The sequence below is a fragment of the Simochromis diagramma genome, unplaced genomic scaffold (genome assembly GCF_900408965.1).
Source record: "Simochromis diagramma unplaced genomic scaffold, fSimDia1.1 OVJJ01000131.1, whole genome shotgun sequence".
Taxonomy (NCBI): Eukaryota; Metazoa; Chordata; class Actinopteri; order Cichliformes; family Cichlidae; genus Simochromis; species Simochromis diagramma.
Window position 1 is genome coordinate 948,345 of NW_024387200.1, and position 16,860 is coordinate 965,204.

The 16,860-nt window shown below is 39.5% G+C and overlaps 1 protein-coding gene across 3 annotated transcripts in view; it reads right to left on the reverse strand.

The window, feature by feature from the left end:
- prdm6 (PR domain containing 6) overlaps positions 1-16,860 on the reverse strand; it is a 140,502-nt gene that overhangs the window by 1,084 nt on the left and 122,558 nt on the right. The window contains exons 8-9 of one of the 3 annotated variants that reach the window (XR_005698672.1): positions 13,716-13,892; positions 4,709-5,884 (exon numbers count right to left, since the gene is read on the reverse strand). Coding sequence is in view for 2 of the 3 variants with exons in the window: in XM_040050606.1 (XP_039906540.1) it covers positions 5,770-5,884; positions 13,716-13,892 (292 nt within the window). In the remaining variant the exon portion in view is untranslated. Of the gene's footprint in view, positions 1-2,243; positions 5,885-13,705; positions 13,893-16,860 lie in introns of those variants that run through there. The other 2 variants (XM_040050606.1, XM_040050607.1) reach the window with 2 other exon arrangements.

Consider the following 16,860-nt stretch of genomic DNA (forward strand, 5'->3'; position numbering starts at 1 on the left):
ACAAAATGACTGAAAATAAAAAGAATCAAGTTGTTCAGCGGGCCAGACCTCAACCCGATCAAAATGCTGTGATGGGACCTCAAGAGAATGGGTTAGTAGTAAAATGAGTCACAAAGCAAACCAGATTGTCATTTGATTGCATTAAAAATACTCCAAAATGAATCAACAGCACAAACCTGGTTTAAAAGTCTGATTCAGTCACTCACTTAGCAAACACGAAGCGCTAGCAGCTGCAGCTACATGTCTCAGCATCCACCTGCCTGTCAAAGAGGACACGACCCTAAACTTAAAACTGGACATTTATGACAGGGGTCTGTGGAGATGGACTCACTTTGGGAGTCTAAGCCCCCGTTAGAGCACCTTTGGTTTTCCAGCCCTGAAGGCTGTGATGCCTAAACCTGCAATGCTTCGATCCCGTTTTGTAGTTTAGTGTTTTTATTTTCTTCAGTGTTGTTTTTTGGTAGTTTTCTCTCTGTTTGTTACATGTTTTGTTTATTATCATTTTATAATAAAAAAAAAAGTTTAATATTATTACCTCCTTTGATGTTAAGCAAAGCTTGTAATAGTAAAGTTTCATTATTGCTCATTAAGTTGATCTTGGGTCACAGTAACCTGATTTCTATTACAAGTACTCTGTTTATAGTCTAATTTACATCCTGTTGTACATTAACAACTTTTTTCCCTTCATTTCAACTCATTTCCAAATGAGCGATTGCTATAATTAGTGTGCAATTTCCCTTTTTTCTGATTTTCCTCATTGCATAATCTGGATTCTCTTTCAGCTGGGGATGTTTTAAATTATTTAGGCTGAGGTCATAAATCAGGCATTCTTCTCTTTTTTTTCCTCTTCCTGGGAATTTAATGTCTTTGTTCATTTTTCACTTGTTCAAACAAATGAAACTGAACAGTTTTCCTTCTCTCTCTCGTCTCTCAGTCAGCAGTTTCTATACGTTTGTTTTTCTTCCTTCACACTAACTGCTTCTAATTAAAACTATCGCTGCCATAATCTCATTACGTGTAATCTAATCTTGACTCACTCATGTGTCTGTCAGACATTTAGAAAGTGGGGGGAAAAAAACTCCTCAAACTTCTCGTTGTGGGATCATTTGTTTGGCTTCAGAGTTTGGATCAGTTTCCCACGGTGAAAAAAAAATCCCTGTGAGTGATGTCTGAAGGCTCGCCTTGTGTTTGTTTTGGTAAAATTTTGTTGAATCCTCACAGGAATAATTTCAGAAATCAGACTGGAAAGTTTGAAAATGCAGCTTGCAGACTGACAGAGAGGAGGTCAAGGCAGGGCTGTGTGTGTCACACATTATTAGCAGTAAGTAGAGGCAGCTGGTGATTGAGGGATGGACCATCCTGTGTGACAAGAAGATGAAATATTTAAGCCGTGTGAAGGTGAAAAACTTCAGAAATTATTTAAAAATGGAATTTGGGAACAGGGATCATTTTAATCTGATTAATATCTGATTCTCGTCTGATCAGCACCTCTGTGACCACTCAAAGGTTTGACAGTAACAACTGACAGCACCAATACATGTAGGGTAAACACCAAAGACTGTATATAAAAGATGGCTGGGGTCTTCGTGATGTAACCCTTTTCTTTCTAGATACATTTTGAAGGCTCAATGTTACCATCATGACCACTGATCATGCTGTTTTTGGGAGCCATAAGTGATCATATTTGTTAGATACAGTAAAAAACTTTTCAGCTAATGATAGCAAGCTAATAACACCTTCAGTCATTTTTTTTACATTGCTAAAGCTACTTTCATAAACATAATTTAAATTTAATTAATGGAAAAGAGAATTTTCCCCATCAAGGACAAACTTTTTGGACTCCTTCACAAGTAAATCATATCATCTGTAAATATAATGTAGCAGCAATAAATCCGGATGGATGAGTTATAAAAAAGACAACAAAGAAATTCTATAACGATGATGTTACAAGAGGCTAAAATCATTTTTGTACCAGACCAGTTATTTCTGCTCTATAACAGGACATTTGGAGAGACTCACTTCTGGAAAGAGCCTTAAGCCAAGTCGGCTCACAGTAGTAATATTTTCTGTGCAGAGATGAAAGCGCTGTCAATTTTTGTTGTAAACAAGACAAATTTCAAGCTCAACAAATTGCCGTGGACATAAAAGTGGTTACATTTTTCTGTCATCCCCAGAAAGTTAATGTAGTGCAGGTGATTTCAGCAAACAATGTAAGACAATAAGATCACAGAGAGCATCACGGGTAAGAATCAAAAGTGGATGTCAGCTTTATTTTCCTCTGGAACAACGTCTTTTTGCTATTTGATCTCATTTTGTCAATCTTTTTAAAAAATGGGAGTGGGAGGAGGGAGGGGAGCTGAGGGAATCATGCAAACAAGATTGAGCTGAAATTGGAGACTTTCTGTTTGACATTACAGAGCAAATGATTATCATCATCATCATCATCATCATCATCAGAGGCCCCAAGTAAGTTTCACTTTCTGTTCAGGTCATCATCAGAGTTTAACACTGAAAATGTCAGAAGTAGGACTTAGAACACAGTAAGGTAAATCTTTATATTGCCTAAATTATTATTAGAATACTTACCTATTTAATTAGAAACATCTGTTGGAGCTACATTTTTCTCAGGTTATAGTGTTAAAGTCCGGCTTCTGGATTCTGAACAAGAAGTGAGTTTGGTCAAAGTTTCACTTTAGTCCCAACTGATCCACAGTTTGCATCTTTCTATATACATCGTTGGATCAAGCTGCATTCTGAGTAAAGAGATATTTCTCTCAGGTGCAAAACTGTTTTACTTTTAAGAACACAAACGAGTCTGTAAGAGTTTGAGGGGCACCTCTGTCCAGATGCTCGACTGCCCAAACATCTGGATTTATTATCTTTATTGCAGAGGCTGGAGGCTGCCAGTTGCTAGGTGAAGTTGGATGCTAACAGGGTGCTGCACCAAATCCTCCTCATTGCTTTGGTCACTAGCAGGTTGCTTCTGTTGCCTGCAGTTTGCACAGAAGATGTGTCTGTAAAAACAGTTGCCAATCAATAGTGAAAGAAATAGAACCATTCACCTGCAAAAATAACAGTTTTCACCTTTGGAAATATGCCGTGTCAGCACTAATTTCATGGTTTTTTTTTTTCTAGTTTCTGGTTTGCATCACACCTTTTGGTTTTCTGCACAATTTACAGCTGAGAGCAGTAACCTGATAGAGGTCAGAGGAATCCCAAGGACGTGTTTGGTGTAGCAATGTCCACCAACCAGTGTGGGGTTTTTCTCTGGTAACCTGTGGTTTCCAGGTGGATTCTCACTGGTTTGTAGGCCTGTGTGACTTTAGCGATGATTCTGTCATCAGCCTTCACCAACTGGTTGGGGAATAAACATTTTTCCAATTTCTCCAGGCCTGTGTGAGGTCTGAAGGTGCTCCTGACCTCTCTGAGACACGCATGTGATAAAAAATAAAATAGTTTCCCTGCAGTGAAACATCTGTTTGAGTTTTGGTTTGGACAGCAGAGTTACATCCACTCAGCCGGTCTTTGGAAAGAGAAGCTACAGTTTTCAGATTATTAACATTATTAAAGCTTTTTTAACGTTCAGGCACAAAAACCTATTTGGTGTTCATCTGGTATTAAATGTGCTTTTTACCCTCAGTCGTTTTAATAGAAAGTGAATCGTTATGACACAGGACTATTTACACAGCTGAGATCTGAGTGGATTCAAACTTGCATTGCGTAGCAAATATATTCTACCAGACAACATGATAAACTATTCTTCAAAACCCAAAATTTGTTAACATGTTTGTGCCTCATCTGAGATAAAAAAACAACAACCCATGAACTTAAGAAATGTTTAGCATACGAAAAAGAAATTAAACACATGCTGTCAACTTCATATTGAAACTTTTTAAAAAAATGATTATTTCATCAAGAAAAAAGAAATTTCAAGAAATCACATCCATCATCTCTGCACTATTTCCCTCTTTTCTTCATCATCTCTAATATTAAATTATAAACATTTTAAAACAAAAGTGCCTGAAGCATGATATGAGGAAAAAGATAAATATAATTTGTTTCCTTTGTCCTTTCTTTTTTTTTTTTATCTGTTTTTTGTTTTGTTTTTGTTTTTTTTACAGTACATACTCTTTGTATGGTGTTCATTTTGTGATGTAAAACTCGAGCGTCATCCTCAGACGTTCGAGTCGTTGCTCACTGTTTGCTTTGGTCGCGCCCTCCTTTGGCATCACTGTTGCAAAAAGAAAAAAAGAAGTAAAGCTACACACAGACCATTAGTCTTAATATTTTTGGTATTTCATTGTTATTGTCCCGGTTTCAGGAAAGAGTTTTCTTTGGAGGGAACCCTGTTGTGGATTCCAAAACGTCCCCAATAAATATTCAAAAGTTTGTTAGTTCGACTTCTCCGTCTGAATCTCTGCTGAGAAAAAAAGAAGGAAAGAAAAGAGATCTTTGGTTTGGTTGAATCAGGAGTTTCTCCAGCAGGATGAATGTGGCTTGAATGCTGCTCCTCTCCAGAATTCTCAGTCAGTCAAGTCAAAAGTGTAAACAGTCAGACAAACGTTCCCACCAAGACAGATAAATCTGAAAAAAGTCTTAAGTAAAGACCCCCATCCACACAGAAACATCGGGAAAGCATGAAATCTGTTCCCTCTCTTCCTGTGTGCTTTAATAAAGAGCATTCAGTTTGTTTGCAGAGACATGTGACCTGGTGACAGTTAAAATAACTGTTTTTTTAATGGTCACCTGACACTGCATCACTCAGGAGAGAGAGAAGCCCAAAAATGAGCCCAAATAAAAAGCAATAGTTGGTATTTATTAGGGGACCAACACATTTAACTCCCTCTGCTGGCATCAGCTAAGACCTCCAGGGAAAACCATCCTGATCCAGAATCAGCTACAAAGTGAGGATCTGATATTAGGAGCTGGTTATTTATCATACACTGACTCTTCTTCCCATCATCAAAAAAAAGTCTGCAATGGTCACAGCAGACAGCGTCAGCTCTCTGAGCCTGCTTCTGCCAGAGGTGTTTTTCCTGTTTAAAGGGAGTTTTTCCTTCCCACTGTTGCCTTTCTCATAGGGATCATCTGATTGTTGGGGTGTTCTCTGTATTATTTTAGGATCTGTACCTTACAATATAAAGCGCTTTGATGCAACTTTTGTTATGATTTGGTGCTAAATAAATAAAGCCGTATCGTGTCCGTTAAAATGGGCCGATCTATTCAGCTAATAGATGAAGGAAGCTAACAATGACTGGTGGAGAGTTTGGACATAAATGCCACAACCAGCAGCTTTTCTCTGTGTGTTTGCAAGTTTTTTACTTCAACCGCAGTCAGGTGGGTCAACACGACTGAAAAGTTACAACAACCATGACACTTCCTCTCATGTTGTTTGGTTTAGAGCTTGTTGGAAAGCTGTTATTGCATTACTGTGGTAACTTAAGGTGTTGTCATCAACTTAAAAGCAAGGAAAGGTGAAATGATACTTGCCCAAAAAAATTTACCATACATTCCCATTTTGTTGTTTATCCCTGGAAACTCCTGGAATTTGCGAACTTTATTTTTAATCCACACGTTTAATTTAGTGCAGGTTGGACCCAGTTAACACAGTGATGCTCCTCAGGAGCTTTATTTCTGGAAAACTAAATTAGAATTAATATGAAGTGAGCGTCTTGGTGTGGATGGAGGTCCAAAACTGAAGAAAGAGTCACATTTTCATATTGAGCTGTCTTAATGTGGACGTGGTCTCAGTCGGGAAACAGTCGGGGGTTAATCCACCTCGATGGACTCGCTGGTCTCGTTCACGGGTTTGCACTCGTTGGGAAGTCGCTGATGGCGGCTGAGCTGAGTGGCCTGTGTGAAGCTGCGGTCGCAACGCTCGCACCTGACGCACAAACAGAAAGACGCACAAAAGACAGCGATTAGAGGAGTCTGCACGTAGAGAAGCCTGAACAGAGCTGAGGAGAAATACACTTTAAAAGGCAAAACCTTAACATCTGCTGACGCACATGTACACAATCACGCGCACGCACACACCTCCCTGTTAACCCTAATATCCAGTGACAGTATAAAGTGTGTGTGAGGCCCAGCGGAGCAGCAAGCTGTAATTGTTGCCCTGATCCTCACAACCTGACCGACAAATTACACACAGTCCACCTGTCAATAATCTATCAGGCGGGCTGAGGAGGGTATTCCCATCTCACACACTTTAACACACACTCAGATATATCCAGGCCCGATACGGCAGTGTCACTGTCACTTTCAATAGAAGTAGAGAAGAGAGGGAGCTTTTAGTGTGCGCTGGAGGGGGGTTAGGGGGTAATTTAAATGTATATGAATGTGTGTGTGTGGGGGGAGGCTCTTCAAAGAGAAAGCTGTGTGGAGATATTGGACTTAACAGCCCTGAAACAAGACTAACGTGCTCTCGGATAGATAGATAGGTTGAAGGGGAGGGAGGTAGGTGTTAGACACAGGAGGAGAAACAGTGTGGACTGGACAGCGGTCGTTAGGAAGCTCTTTAACCAGAGCTTTTCCTCATTAAACCTCATAAACACGACACAGTTTTGTGATACAGCTTCTGCCACTACATTCATCACAGGGCCTGACTTTCTGTCTCGTACATAAGGTGATCACTGCCATAAACCGGCAGCAGGATTATTGGATGCAGGGTTGCTCAACTATAGCAAAAAACACTCATTATTTAGGTCAATATTTATAATAATAAAGTTATTTATTCCTTAAGCTTTGTGCATTTGCTGAACTTTTTAAAAGAGTATTTATCTGAGATTGCATATAAAAGATGGATGTAGCCACAATGAAGTCAGCCAGTGTGTTTGTGTTGAAGTCAGTTCACATGTGGACAGCTAAGACACTTGTAAGCTGGATGGGTGTGGCGCACAAAGCGACAGAAGAAGAGCAGGACAGGTTAACTGAACTGATGTCTGACGACGGGTCACATTTGTAGCTTTTTGGATTTGGTGGTTTTATGGTCGCTCTAATTAAAATCAAATGTTTTTAAATGTGTTATTTAAACGGTGTAATTTTAGCTAATGTTGCTGATCTGACTGACCACTGTAAACCAAATTTCATCCTAACATTTTGAATAGATTACTGCCAAACATGTTGCTCCTGGGCGAACCTTAACCTTAAGGTCTCAGAGAGAAGCATTTACCATGAAGGATCATGTACTTTGCATTCAGTTTTATTCCAAAACGTCTGCAACAGCTGAGACCTGAACTGGTTCTCCCCATTTTTTTGACACATTTTGTAAAAGCAGCTCTAGATTGAAAGTACATTAAAACAATGAAGCTTGTGAAACACGTTTTCAGTGGGCTCCACCTATGTTAATCTGCTTGGGTCCCTGTAATGTAAATTTCAGCATCAGTCAGAGCGTGCAGCGGTCTGCACAGACGTCCACCCGCTTGCCTGTTTTCAGGTGTCCAGACAACGCTGCAGCGACTTCTGCCTTCTCATTACTTTGTCTGTCACTCTTAAATAACCAGTTTCTTTAAAAAAAAATAAACACAAACTTCTGTTTAAGCTTCACCAAAATTAGTTTGACAGAAACTGTTAGCTCGCCCCATCACATCACAGGATATGAATGTTTTTCTGTGATCACATGAATTTAAAGAAGTCCTGTATGTTTATATATATTACATATACGTGTGTGCGTGAGGACCAGACTTTGAGCTGATGGATCTGAAATTATTCTAATTTTCTAAATTTTCTTGCAGCACAAGAAAAAGAAAACAGACCCCCGACTGCTCTGCCATTAAGGTGGATGTTCCTGCTGTCATTCGTCTGTGAATTTACAAAACCACAACAGCTACGGACTTCAAAGCTCCTCTGAAGCTTCTCTGTCACAGCGACTTATCCAGGCACGAAGACGGCTGTCCTGCACAACAAAGAGCAGAGCTGAAACGAGGCAGCTGCAGTCCGCTGGCTATCGACCAGCGGGCGTCTGTTAGCGGCCGCCGCCTCCATTTCTCAGCAGGGAAAAATAATGTTGAGTTGTTGTCCTGACAAAATGACAGAGGCCGCTTTAATCACTTTCCCTCAAGGATCAGTGAAGTTTCAGCTCACCTCTTATCTTAATCGCATCTGTACGGATGTGGATCGAGTGCGAGATAAACAAGTACAGACTGTGTTCAGTCACAGACTGATAGAAGCTGAAGGGCTAGAAGAAGTACAGACGAAGTCTTCATTTACAACAACGTTCAGCACCGAGACCGAGCAGTTCAGACAAACTCTGACCACACCTTTACTTCAAAATCAAAGGCTGTGTTTGTGGGAAACGTGCAACTCTGGTTAGTAAGATCTCTTTCCTGAGGGAATATTTTTGAAAATAAATCATGATCTAACCATGCATTCATGTGGTGTTGGATTAACTGGAAAAGAGAATTTCCCACTGGGGAAAATCCACATGAACACCACCTTAAAGTTGGAACACTAACTGGGAAAGTCTGAGAAATTGTTGTTGAGCTTTTGCAGTCACACATTAAAACATGGCGGATGAAAGACAATATTTTGTTGAGTGCAAGAAACGTTTTCAATTATTGGCGCAAAATGCTCAAAACTTGTTTGGGCAGCACCATCGAAAGGAAATTTCACGAACTGGTCTTTAAGGTGTCGCGGATAAATACAACAAAATAAAATGATACGACCAAGACAAAAACTGTGGTATTCACTGTGTAATTGTGTAACTTTATTAGCAGCGTCCTCCTGAAATGCGCCAACAACACTGAGAGTAACATCCTCCTCTCTGCCCCTTAATGGTCGCTGTGGTAACGCGTAAATATTTCTTTCAAAATAAGACACACAAAGTGCATGAAAATATATAGGAAATTTATTCATAACACACGGGAAAAGACCCAGGGAAACTGAGTTGACGATAAAAACCCTGAAAATCACAAATTTCAAACCCGAGCCTGAACTCTCGCGGCCCGGAACCAAATAACTCGTCTGGGGCCCGGGTGTTGGGGACTGCACACCGTGCCTGTGTTCAGTATTTCCTGTTTTATTTTGACAGTCTGGTGTTCAGTGTTTTCAGCTTTGCTTCCGCCCTTTCTCGTTTGGTCAGATTAGCCCCAGCTGTATCTCACTCCTGTTTCCCATTTCCTCGTTACTCCCTGGTGTATTTAAGCCCTGTGTTTTCCTCTGTCCGTTGTCACGTCACGTTTCCCGTTTAAAGTGCTTTATAAATAATATTGAATTGGATTGGATTAGATTGGATAGCTATCTAGTTTCCAGTTTAGGTTAAGTTTCTGTGAGTTTTGGGTTTTGTTTGATTTCTGCTACAGTGCAATAAAGTTGCTTTTTTATTTCATCTGCATTTGGGTCCTTCATCCTGCCTGCCACACAGCGCTGCATGACAAATAGATTCAACAAATGTTTAAAGAAACATTGAAAAAATGTTTAGTTTTCCTAATTTATTACAAGAGGTAATGACTCTACCAGCATCCACTACACAAAAGCATAATCTCTGTGTGCTGGCTATAGAAATAGGCATTTGTTAGTCCTAAAGCATAGTACATATTAGTGTTTTGGGATTTTTGTCAGTGCTCGCTCACTCTGAATGCTGTCTCTATGCAGCTTCACAGTAATAGAATCATAAATATAATGTACTAAGTCAAACAACTTTCTGTGGTCTCCAGGATGACATTTAAAGCTAAGACGTTGCCTCTCTGAACAAAATACAGAAGAACAAAAAGCGGAGCAGAGAAAACAGCAGCACGCTTTGACAGCCTGCACAGTCCAGTGAGCATCAGCACCGAAAAGCTGCCGACCACACAGAATCGCGGCCTCCGTCTCCTCAGCGGGAAAATAAAGTTGAGCGTTTTCCTCCTGACAAAGTGACAGTGGCAGCTTTAATCTATCCGCTGCACCGTCCGAAAGGAGATAACTCCCCGAGGCCATCGATCCGCTAAAGATTTCTGACGCACGTCCGTGATTGTCTTTGTCCCGCTCTGCCTCCACCGAGACTCTGAAGTGCTGATGAAAAGGTTCGGGGGTTTCCTCTGATTGCTTATTAAGAATGCTGATTTGGTTTAACTGAATTTAATCGCCACCGCTTGTCGTTTCACTTTTTACACCATGATCTCTTGTTCCTCCTTTCTCTCTCTCACTCATGCTTCTCGCCTCTTCGCTCTCCACGTCAATGATGACTTTGGATTTCTCTGATTGCTTATTAAGAAGGTTAATTTGATTCTACCCCCGTGTTCCCCTGATGCCAGTCCTTTAGATTTTGCACAACTCAAACATCTTATTTTGCTTTCTTCACTTTCTTTTATGTCTCTTACTCTTTGGCCCTTCTGGCCTCCACTTGAATGCTGACCTCTTGGTCCACTGGAGGAATCCTTATTGTCCTCTGTTGCTGATTAGATGACAGGATGACAACAACAGCATCCAGAAGCCTCGAATTGCAGCGTGGCATGCCCTCTAATTATATTAGCCTTAACCAGCAGAAGAAAATGGAAATGAGTGTGGGGAGATTCATTACCAGGCTGTTAACAGATCCTGTATTTACACTGGACAATCTGCTGATGCCCTCTGATTTACAATGAGGAACAAACAAGAGAATTTCCTCATAGTTTAACGTTACAGGCAGCCAACAGTAAAGCATCAAAGGTCAGAGGTCACAGCAGACATGATGGAAGTGAATGGTTTTCATTCTAATTCTACTCTTTTTATTCAAATTCCATTGTTTTCATTCAAACTCTGTTCTGTACGTTCAAATTCCATTGTTTTGATTCAAATTCTGTTCTGTTCATTCTAATTCCGTTGTTTTGATTCAAACTCTGTTCTGTACATTCTAATTCCGTTGTTTTCATTCAAACTCTGTTCTGTACATTCCAATTCTGTTGTTTTCATTCAAATTCCATTGTTTTGATTCAAATTCTGTTCTGTTCATTCTAATTCTATTGTTTTCATTCAAATTCTGTTGTTTTCATTCTAATTCTGTTGTTTTCATTCAAATGCTTTTGTTTTCATTTTAATTCTACTCTTTTTATTCAAATTCCATTGTTTATTCTCAAATTCTGTTGTTTTCATTAAAATTCCATTGTTTTGATGCAAATTCTTTTCTGTTCTTTCAAATTCCATTGTTTTGATTCAAATTCTGTTCTGTTCATTCTAATTCCGTTGTTTTCATTAAAATTCTGTTCTGTTCATTCTAATTCCATTGTTTTGATTCAAATTCTGTTCTGTTCATTCAAATTCCATTGTTTTGATTCAAATTCTTTTCTTTTCATTCTAATTCCATTGTTTTGATTCAAATTCTTTTCTGTTCATTCTAATTCCATTGTTTTGATTCAAATTCTGTTCTGTTCATTCTAATTCCGTTGTTTTGATTCAAATTCTGTTCAGTTCATTCTAATTCCGTTCTTTTTAGTGAAATTCTGTTGTTTTCATTCAAATGCTTTTGTTTTCATTCTAATTCTACTCTTTTCATTCAAATTCCATTGTTTATTCTCAAATTCTGTTGTTTTCATTCAAATTCCATTGTTTTGATTCAAATTCTGTTCTGTTCATTCTAATTTCCATTGTTTTGATTCAAATTCTGTTCTGTTCATTCAAATTCCATTGTTTTGATTCAAATTCTGTTCTGTTCATTCTAATTCCATTCTTTTTAGTGAAATTCCGTTGTTTTCATTCAAATGCTTTTGTTTTCATTCTAATTCTACTCTTTTTATTCAAATTCCGTTGTTTTCATTCAAATTCTGTTCTGTACATTCTAATTCCGTTGTTTTCATTCAAACTCTGTTCTGTACATTCTAATTCCGTTGTTTTCATTCTAATTCTGTTGTTTGTTTTTAAATTCCATTGTTTTCATTCAAATTCCATTGTTTTGATTCAAATTCTGTTCTGTTCATTCTAATTCTGTTGTTTTCATTCAAATTCCGTTGTTTTCATTCAAATGCTTTTGTTTTCATTCTAATTCTACTCTTTTTATTCAAATATTATCACGAATAATGAATAATAGAAAAGTGATTGAGAAAGTAGTAAGGGATATAAAAGCAGTTTGCAAATGACTCTTATTATGATTTTGGTTTTTAGGACCAGAGCTAAATTTAGAGCTGAAGACCAAAAAGAAAAATGTAGACAACAAATCAACTGGTTTCTAAACTTCTGAAGCGTTTGGTAGTTTCAGTGAAAATGTGTTAGCCACCATCACGTTTGATTTTTGGAGGCAGAAGTGATGCGTTTGGATGGAGTGCTAACTTATCAGCTAACGCTAACTAGTTTGGTGAGCAAGCTGGATGTAAGTGTGTAATGCACAGACTGAAAGCGGCGTATTAGTGCTTCTTATTAGTGCATCAAAACTGGGGCATGGACGTCTTAGATGGTCTTTTCTCATTTTTAAACTCCAGTGTCTCCTTCACATACCTTTAGATCAGGGGAGGGGAACTCAAGCCCTCAAGGGCCGGTGTTCTGCAGGTTTTAGACGTGTCCTTGATCCAAATGGCTAAATTAGCTCCTCAACATGTCTTGAAGTTCTCCAGAGGCCTGGTAATGAACTAATCATTTGATTCAGGTGTGTTGACCCAGGGTGAGATCTAAAGCCTGCAGGACACCGGCCCTTGAGGCCTGGATTTCCTCACCCCTGCTTTAGTTGGTCAGTCCTGGTATGTTAACAGCTGCCAAAGTAAAACTGTGACTCAGTTGAAATATTTACCTGTAGATAATCTGAATGGCCACTCTAGAACCTGCAGCACCATTGGAGGACGTGTTGATGTGTCTCTCCAATATTCATGAACAAGAACCTGAGTTCCCGCTGCTTTAGTGCATATTATTTATTAATTTATTTACTAAAGCATATCTGTGTACATCTGTTGACAACAATGAAATCCCAACCCATTTGCTACCATTTTATATTTTTTTCTTTTGTGCAAGCTAAAACCTTCAGGACTTCAAGCCCTCGGTGGCTCACTTTAGTTTTCTTATGGTGACGTAATTAGCAATGCTAATGAGAGAAAGCGTTGGTTTCAGGAGTGCTGGGGGAAATTGATTTAGCATCCAGACAAAGCAGATGTGACACTCTTTAAAAACATATTAATCATTTTATGATTCTACAAATTTGATGTCAATGACATGAAATCATTCCATTGATCTGTATCAGACTCATATGGGAATATACACCATAATTGCTTTTATTACTGATTTAAAAACCTGAATAATTTACAGGCTGGTGTAACAAAATATTTAGATTCACAGTTTATTCTAGTACCTGCTATTAGAGAAGTTCGGTCAGAGCTTTATTTGTTCTAAATCGTTCTCTGCTGTACCAACATGGGTCGCTGTTGATAATTACCAGTTTATGGGAACATCAGTTGCCATCCACATTAAAAACAATCCATGGTGCCTTTGACATTTTGAGCGGTTTAGCGGATCCCTGAGCGTTATATTGTCCTCTGTACAGTTTATTCAATGACCTCAAAGACATAATTATGAGAGACACAGAAAGACAGAGACAGTGCTCAAAGTTATGGAAGTGAAATTATTGGTGTCAAAAGTATAATTTTCAGGAGAGGAAAAACTTATTTGGGACAAAGTCACCCAATATATCTAAAGGTGAGACTTGCTTCTACAATAATTTTGGTGGTGACAGTTAAGAGCAAGTCGAGTGGTATTAGCTGGGTTGTTTGTCGCAACAGGTGGCAGGTGGGGGCAAGGTGGGTGGATTTTATGGGTGTTTGGGGGTACTCACTGTTACTTACTTGAACGGCTTCTCTCCTGTGTGTGTGCGGATGTGGTTGTTGAGCGTCGTGGCGCCAGCGAAGGCCCGGCCGCAGTATCCACATTTGAAAGGTCGGTCGCTGGAGTGCGTCACTACATGGTTCCTCAACTCTGACGGCTGAGAGAAGGACTGGGAGCAGTGGCCACACTGGTATGGTCTGAGGACAAAGACAGTCGGATGAAAGAAGAAAACAGAAGGTGTGTGCGTGCGGGAATGGCTTAAATTCACTGCCTTAAATTTGCATTCTTTCTAACAGTCAGCAGGGGGCACCATTTGTAGTTGCAAAAAGAGGACTGCTACTAGTGCTCACTTTATCGAAAATGAATTTAGAATATTATTGTAAAAGGCGAGATTTTAAACTAGTGATTGAGGCGAGGTCATAGAGGATGTGAGCTGAAGCTTCATTTTCTCATAGACTTCTACACATTCACATCCTCTTCAGTTACCTGAGATGTCTCCCCCTACTGGCCATGATGTTACTTACCCGTAGGTCTATTGGTAAGATCATATTTTATTTTGTTAGCTCTGTTACTTTGTGACTCTTGTGCTCCATGTATTAATTTACCACGACATGAAAATTCATCAAAAAAAGAATTATTTCTTCATCTTCCCCATGAAGATTCTTCATTTTTATGGGTTTGTTTCACCTTTTCTGTTGTTCTTCCATTATCACAAAGAAACAATGATGCACAGATGAATTTTTTTGGGTGCTTGTAACTGGAGTGGAGCAACGTGAATTAACACAAAATGAAAATTTGGAGACATTTTGTTTACATACAGAAAAACATGAGCCTGCACACATTACAGCTCACTAAAAAGCAATACATATGGTCTATAAACACACGCAAACAGGGGGCGGGGGAAGTCGGACACTGCTCCGGTAACCATGGCAGCCTGACCCTCATCAACAATGCAGGCCTAGATCATGACTGGACCATTTATCATGGTGTGTGTGTGTGTTTGTGAAGAATAGCAGTTACACAGAATGAGATAGAGACAGTAAGAGAACAAGAAAAGAAGAGATATATTAGGTTATTGTGTGTCAGTGTGTATGTGTGTGTATGTGTGTGTGTGTGTGTGTGTGTGTGTGTGTGTGTGTGTGTTTGGCCCAAATGGGAGTTAAACAAACAACCAAACAGAAGCTGTGTGTCTGCTAATAGAGTGTCCTGCTTCCATACAGCAGCAGATCTAATCTCACACTCCTTCCATTCGCTGAGCCGAACACGCAGCCAGCTGTGAACATTATCGAGGTATTTTGTTTTCACTTACAGGACACTTCAGCCTCTGCTCATATCTTGCATCTCCTCTCTTTTTCCCCATTATCATTTTCAGGCTCTGTGTGCAAACCTCTGTTTCCCACATACAGACTTTACTTAGGCAGCCCGCCCAAGCATATATGTTGATGCTTTTCTTTATTATCTTTTTGAGAGGATAATTTAGTACTGCTCAACCCTCTGCTAAATACACTCACCCCGGCTCTTTTCTTCACATGTTTTCCTTACAGGCTGTCTCACTGGCCACATTGCTATCTGTGTAGGTTTCTTGATATCATTTAGCTACGTCTTCAGAGAGGATCATCGTCCACCTCCCTGATGGCAGCAGTCCCTTCATCTGATCTGAAAACTTACTGAAGTGGAGAGTCAGTCTAACCAGAACACAGCAGCTGATTATATTGGTCCAATATATACATTTATCTGTAAGTATTTTGAAATTTCACTATTTACAGAGCAGAGACTTGTAGCAGTAGTATTTCACATGCCTTTTTTCTTCCACAGTTTGGTTTGCACATTGCATTCCAGTTTTATGGACTGCTTGTTTAAAATCACTAAAATTGCAGAGTGAGACCTGAAACAAAATCAAGCTTCGAGGCACTCCATGGCTTTGACACAGCACCACAGGAGGATGTGGGGTTAAAGTACATAGAAAGTCAGTTAGTGCCGTGTATCAGTCAGTGTGCATTGATGAGCCGGGAGCTCTGAGGTGATTAGCTGCCGTGTGTCTTCTGTCAGTCACATTAACGACCTCAGGAGTACACTGAGGATCCCGTTTTTAAAGCTGCTTTAAAGACAGGGATCAGGGACGCTCTGGTGATTACCATTGGTACTTTATCTGCTACAGTCACACTTTAGCTAAGAATGGATATTATCATTAATTACTTTAATGAGTGTTATGGCTACTTTTACTCATTGTAATTGTAATCAGCATTATTATTGCGTCAAACGCAGGTGGGGCTCCTCTGTGTTTCATTTGCTGGTTCTTCCCATGTGTGGATTTTCTCCAGGAGCCTGGGAGACATTCAGGCCCAGGATATAAAAGAACCAGAGCTGGAGCCTATCCCAGCTGTCATAGCAACCTCTCACCCCACGAGAGCCAGGGTTCACCTTGGACATGTTGCATGCTCACATTCACACCTACGGCCAGAGATGGGCAGTAACACGTTAAAGGTAATGCGTTACTGTAATCCGATTACTTTTTTCAAGTAACAAGTAAAGTAAGGGATTACTGTTGCAAAAAAGTAATTACATTACTGTTACTTTCCCTAATATGGAGTGCGGGAGAGAGTACGACCATGCAGTGTTTAAAGCTTGGAAGCACTTACATCACTTTGAGTTTGATTCCATGAAAAGTGACAAAAACATCAGCATCCAATGTACTCTGCGTGGGAAGAAAATTTCTTTCTACAGCGAAAAATTAAACTTCTAATCTGAGCAGGCACCTAGCACGCCGCCACGGGAATGTGAAATTTACAGAGAAACCCCCGGATCTCCCCCACTGACATGACTGCTGCGGCACTGGGCAAACCTCCACCTGCCTCACAGGACTCAGTGCTGCTGGATCTTTGAATGTGTGTTTTACTTGCATCTATTTGAAAGAGTGAGTGTAAACACAAAACACTTGATTTTATATGATGGATTATGCAGAAAAAAATTGAATTGGGCTGAAAGGTCTATACTTTATTATGTATTTAGGTTGTGTGGCATGTTTTTGAAAAGTAACTAAGTAATAAAGTAACAAATTACTTTTGAAAATAAATAATCAGCAAAGTAATGGGATTACTTTCATTGAGAAGTAATCAATAATTAGTAACTAATTACCATTTTCAAGTAACTTGACCAACACTGCCT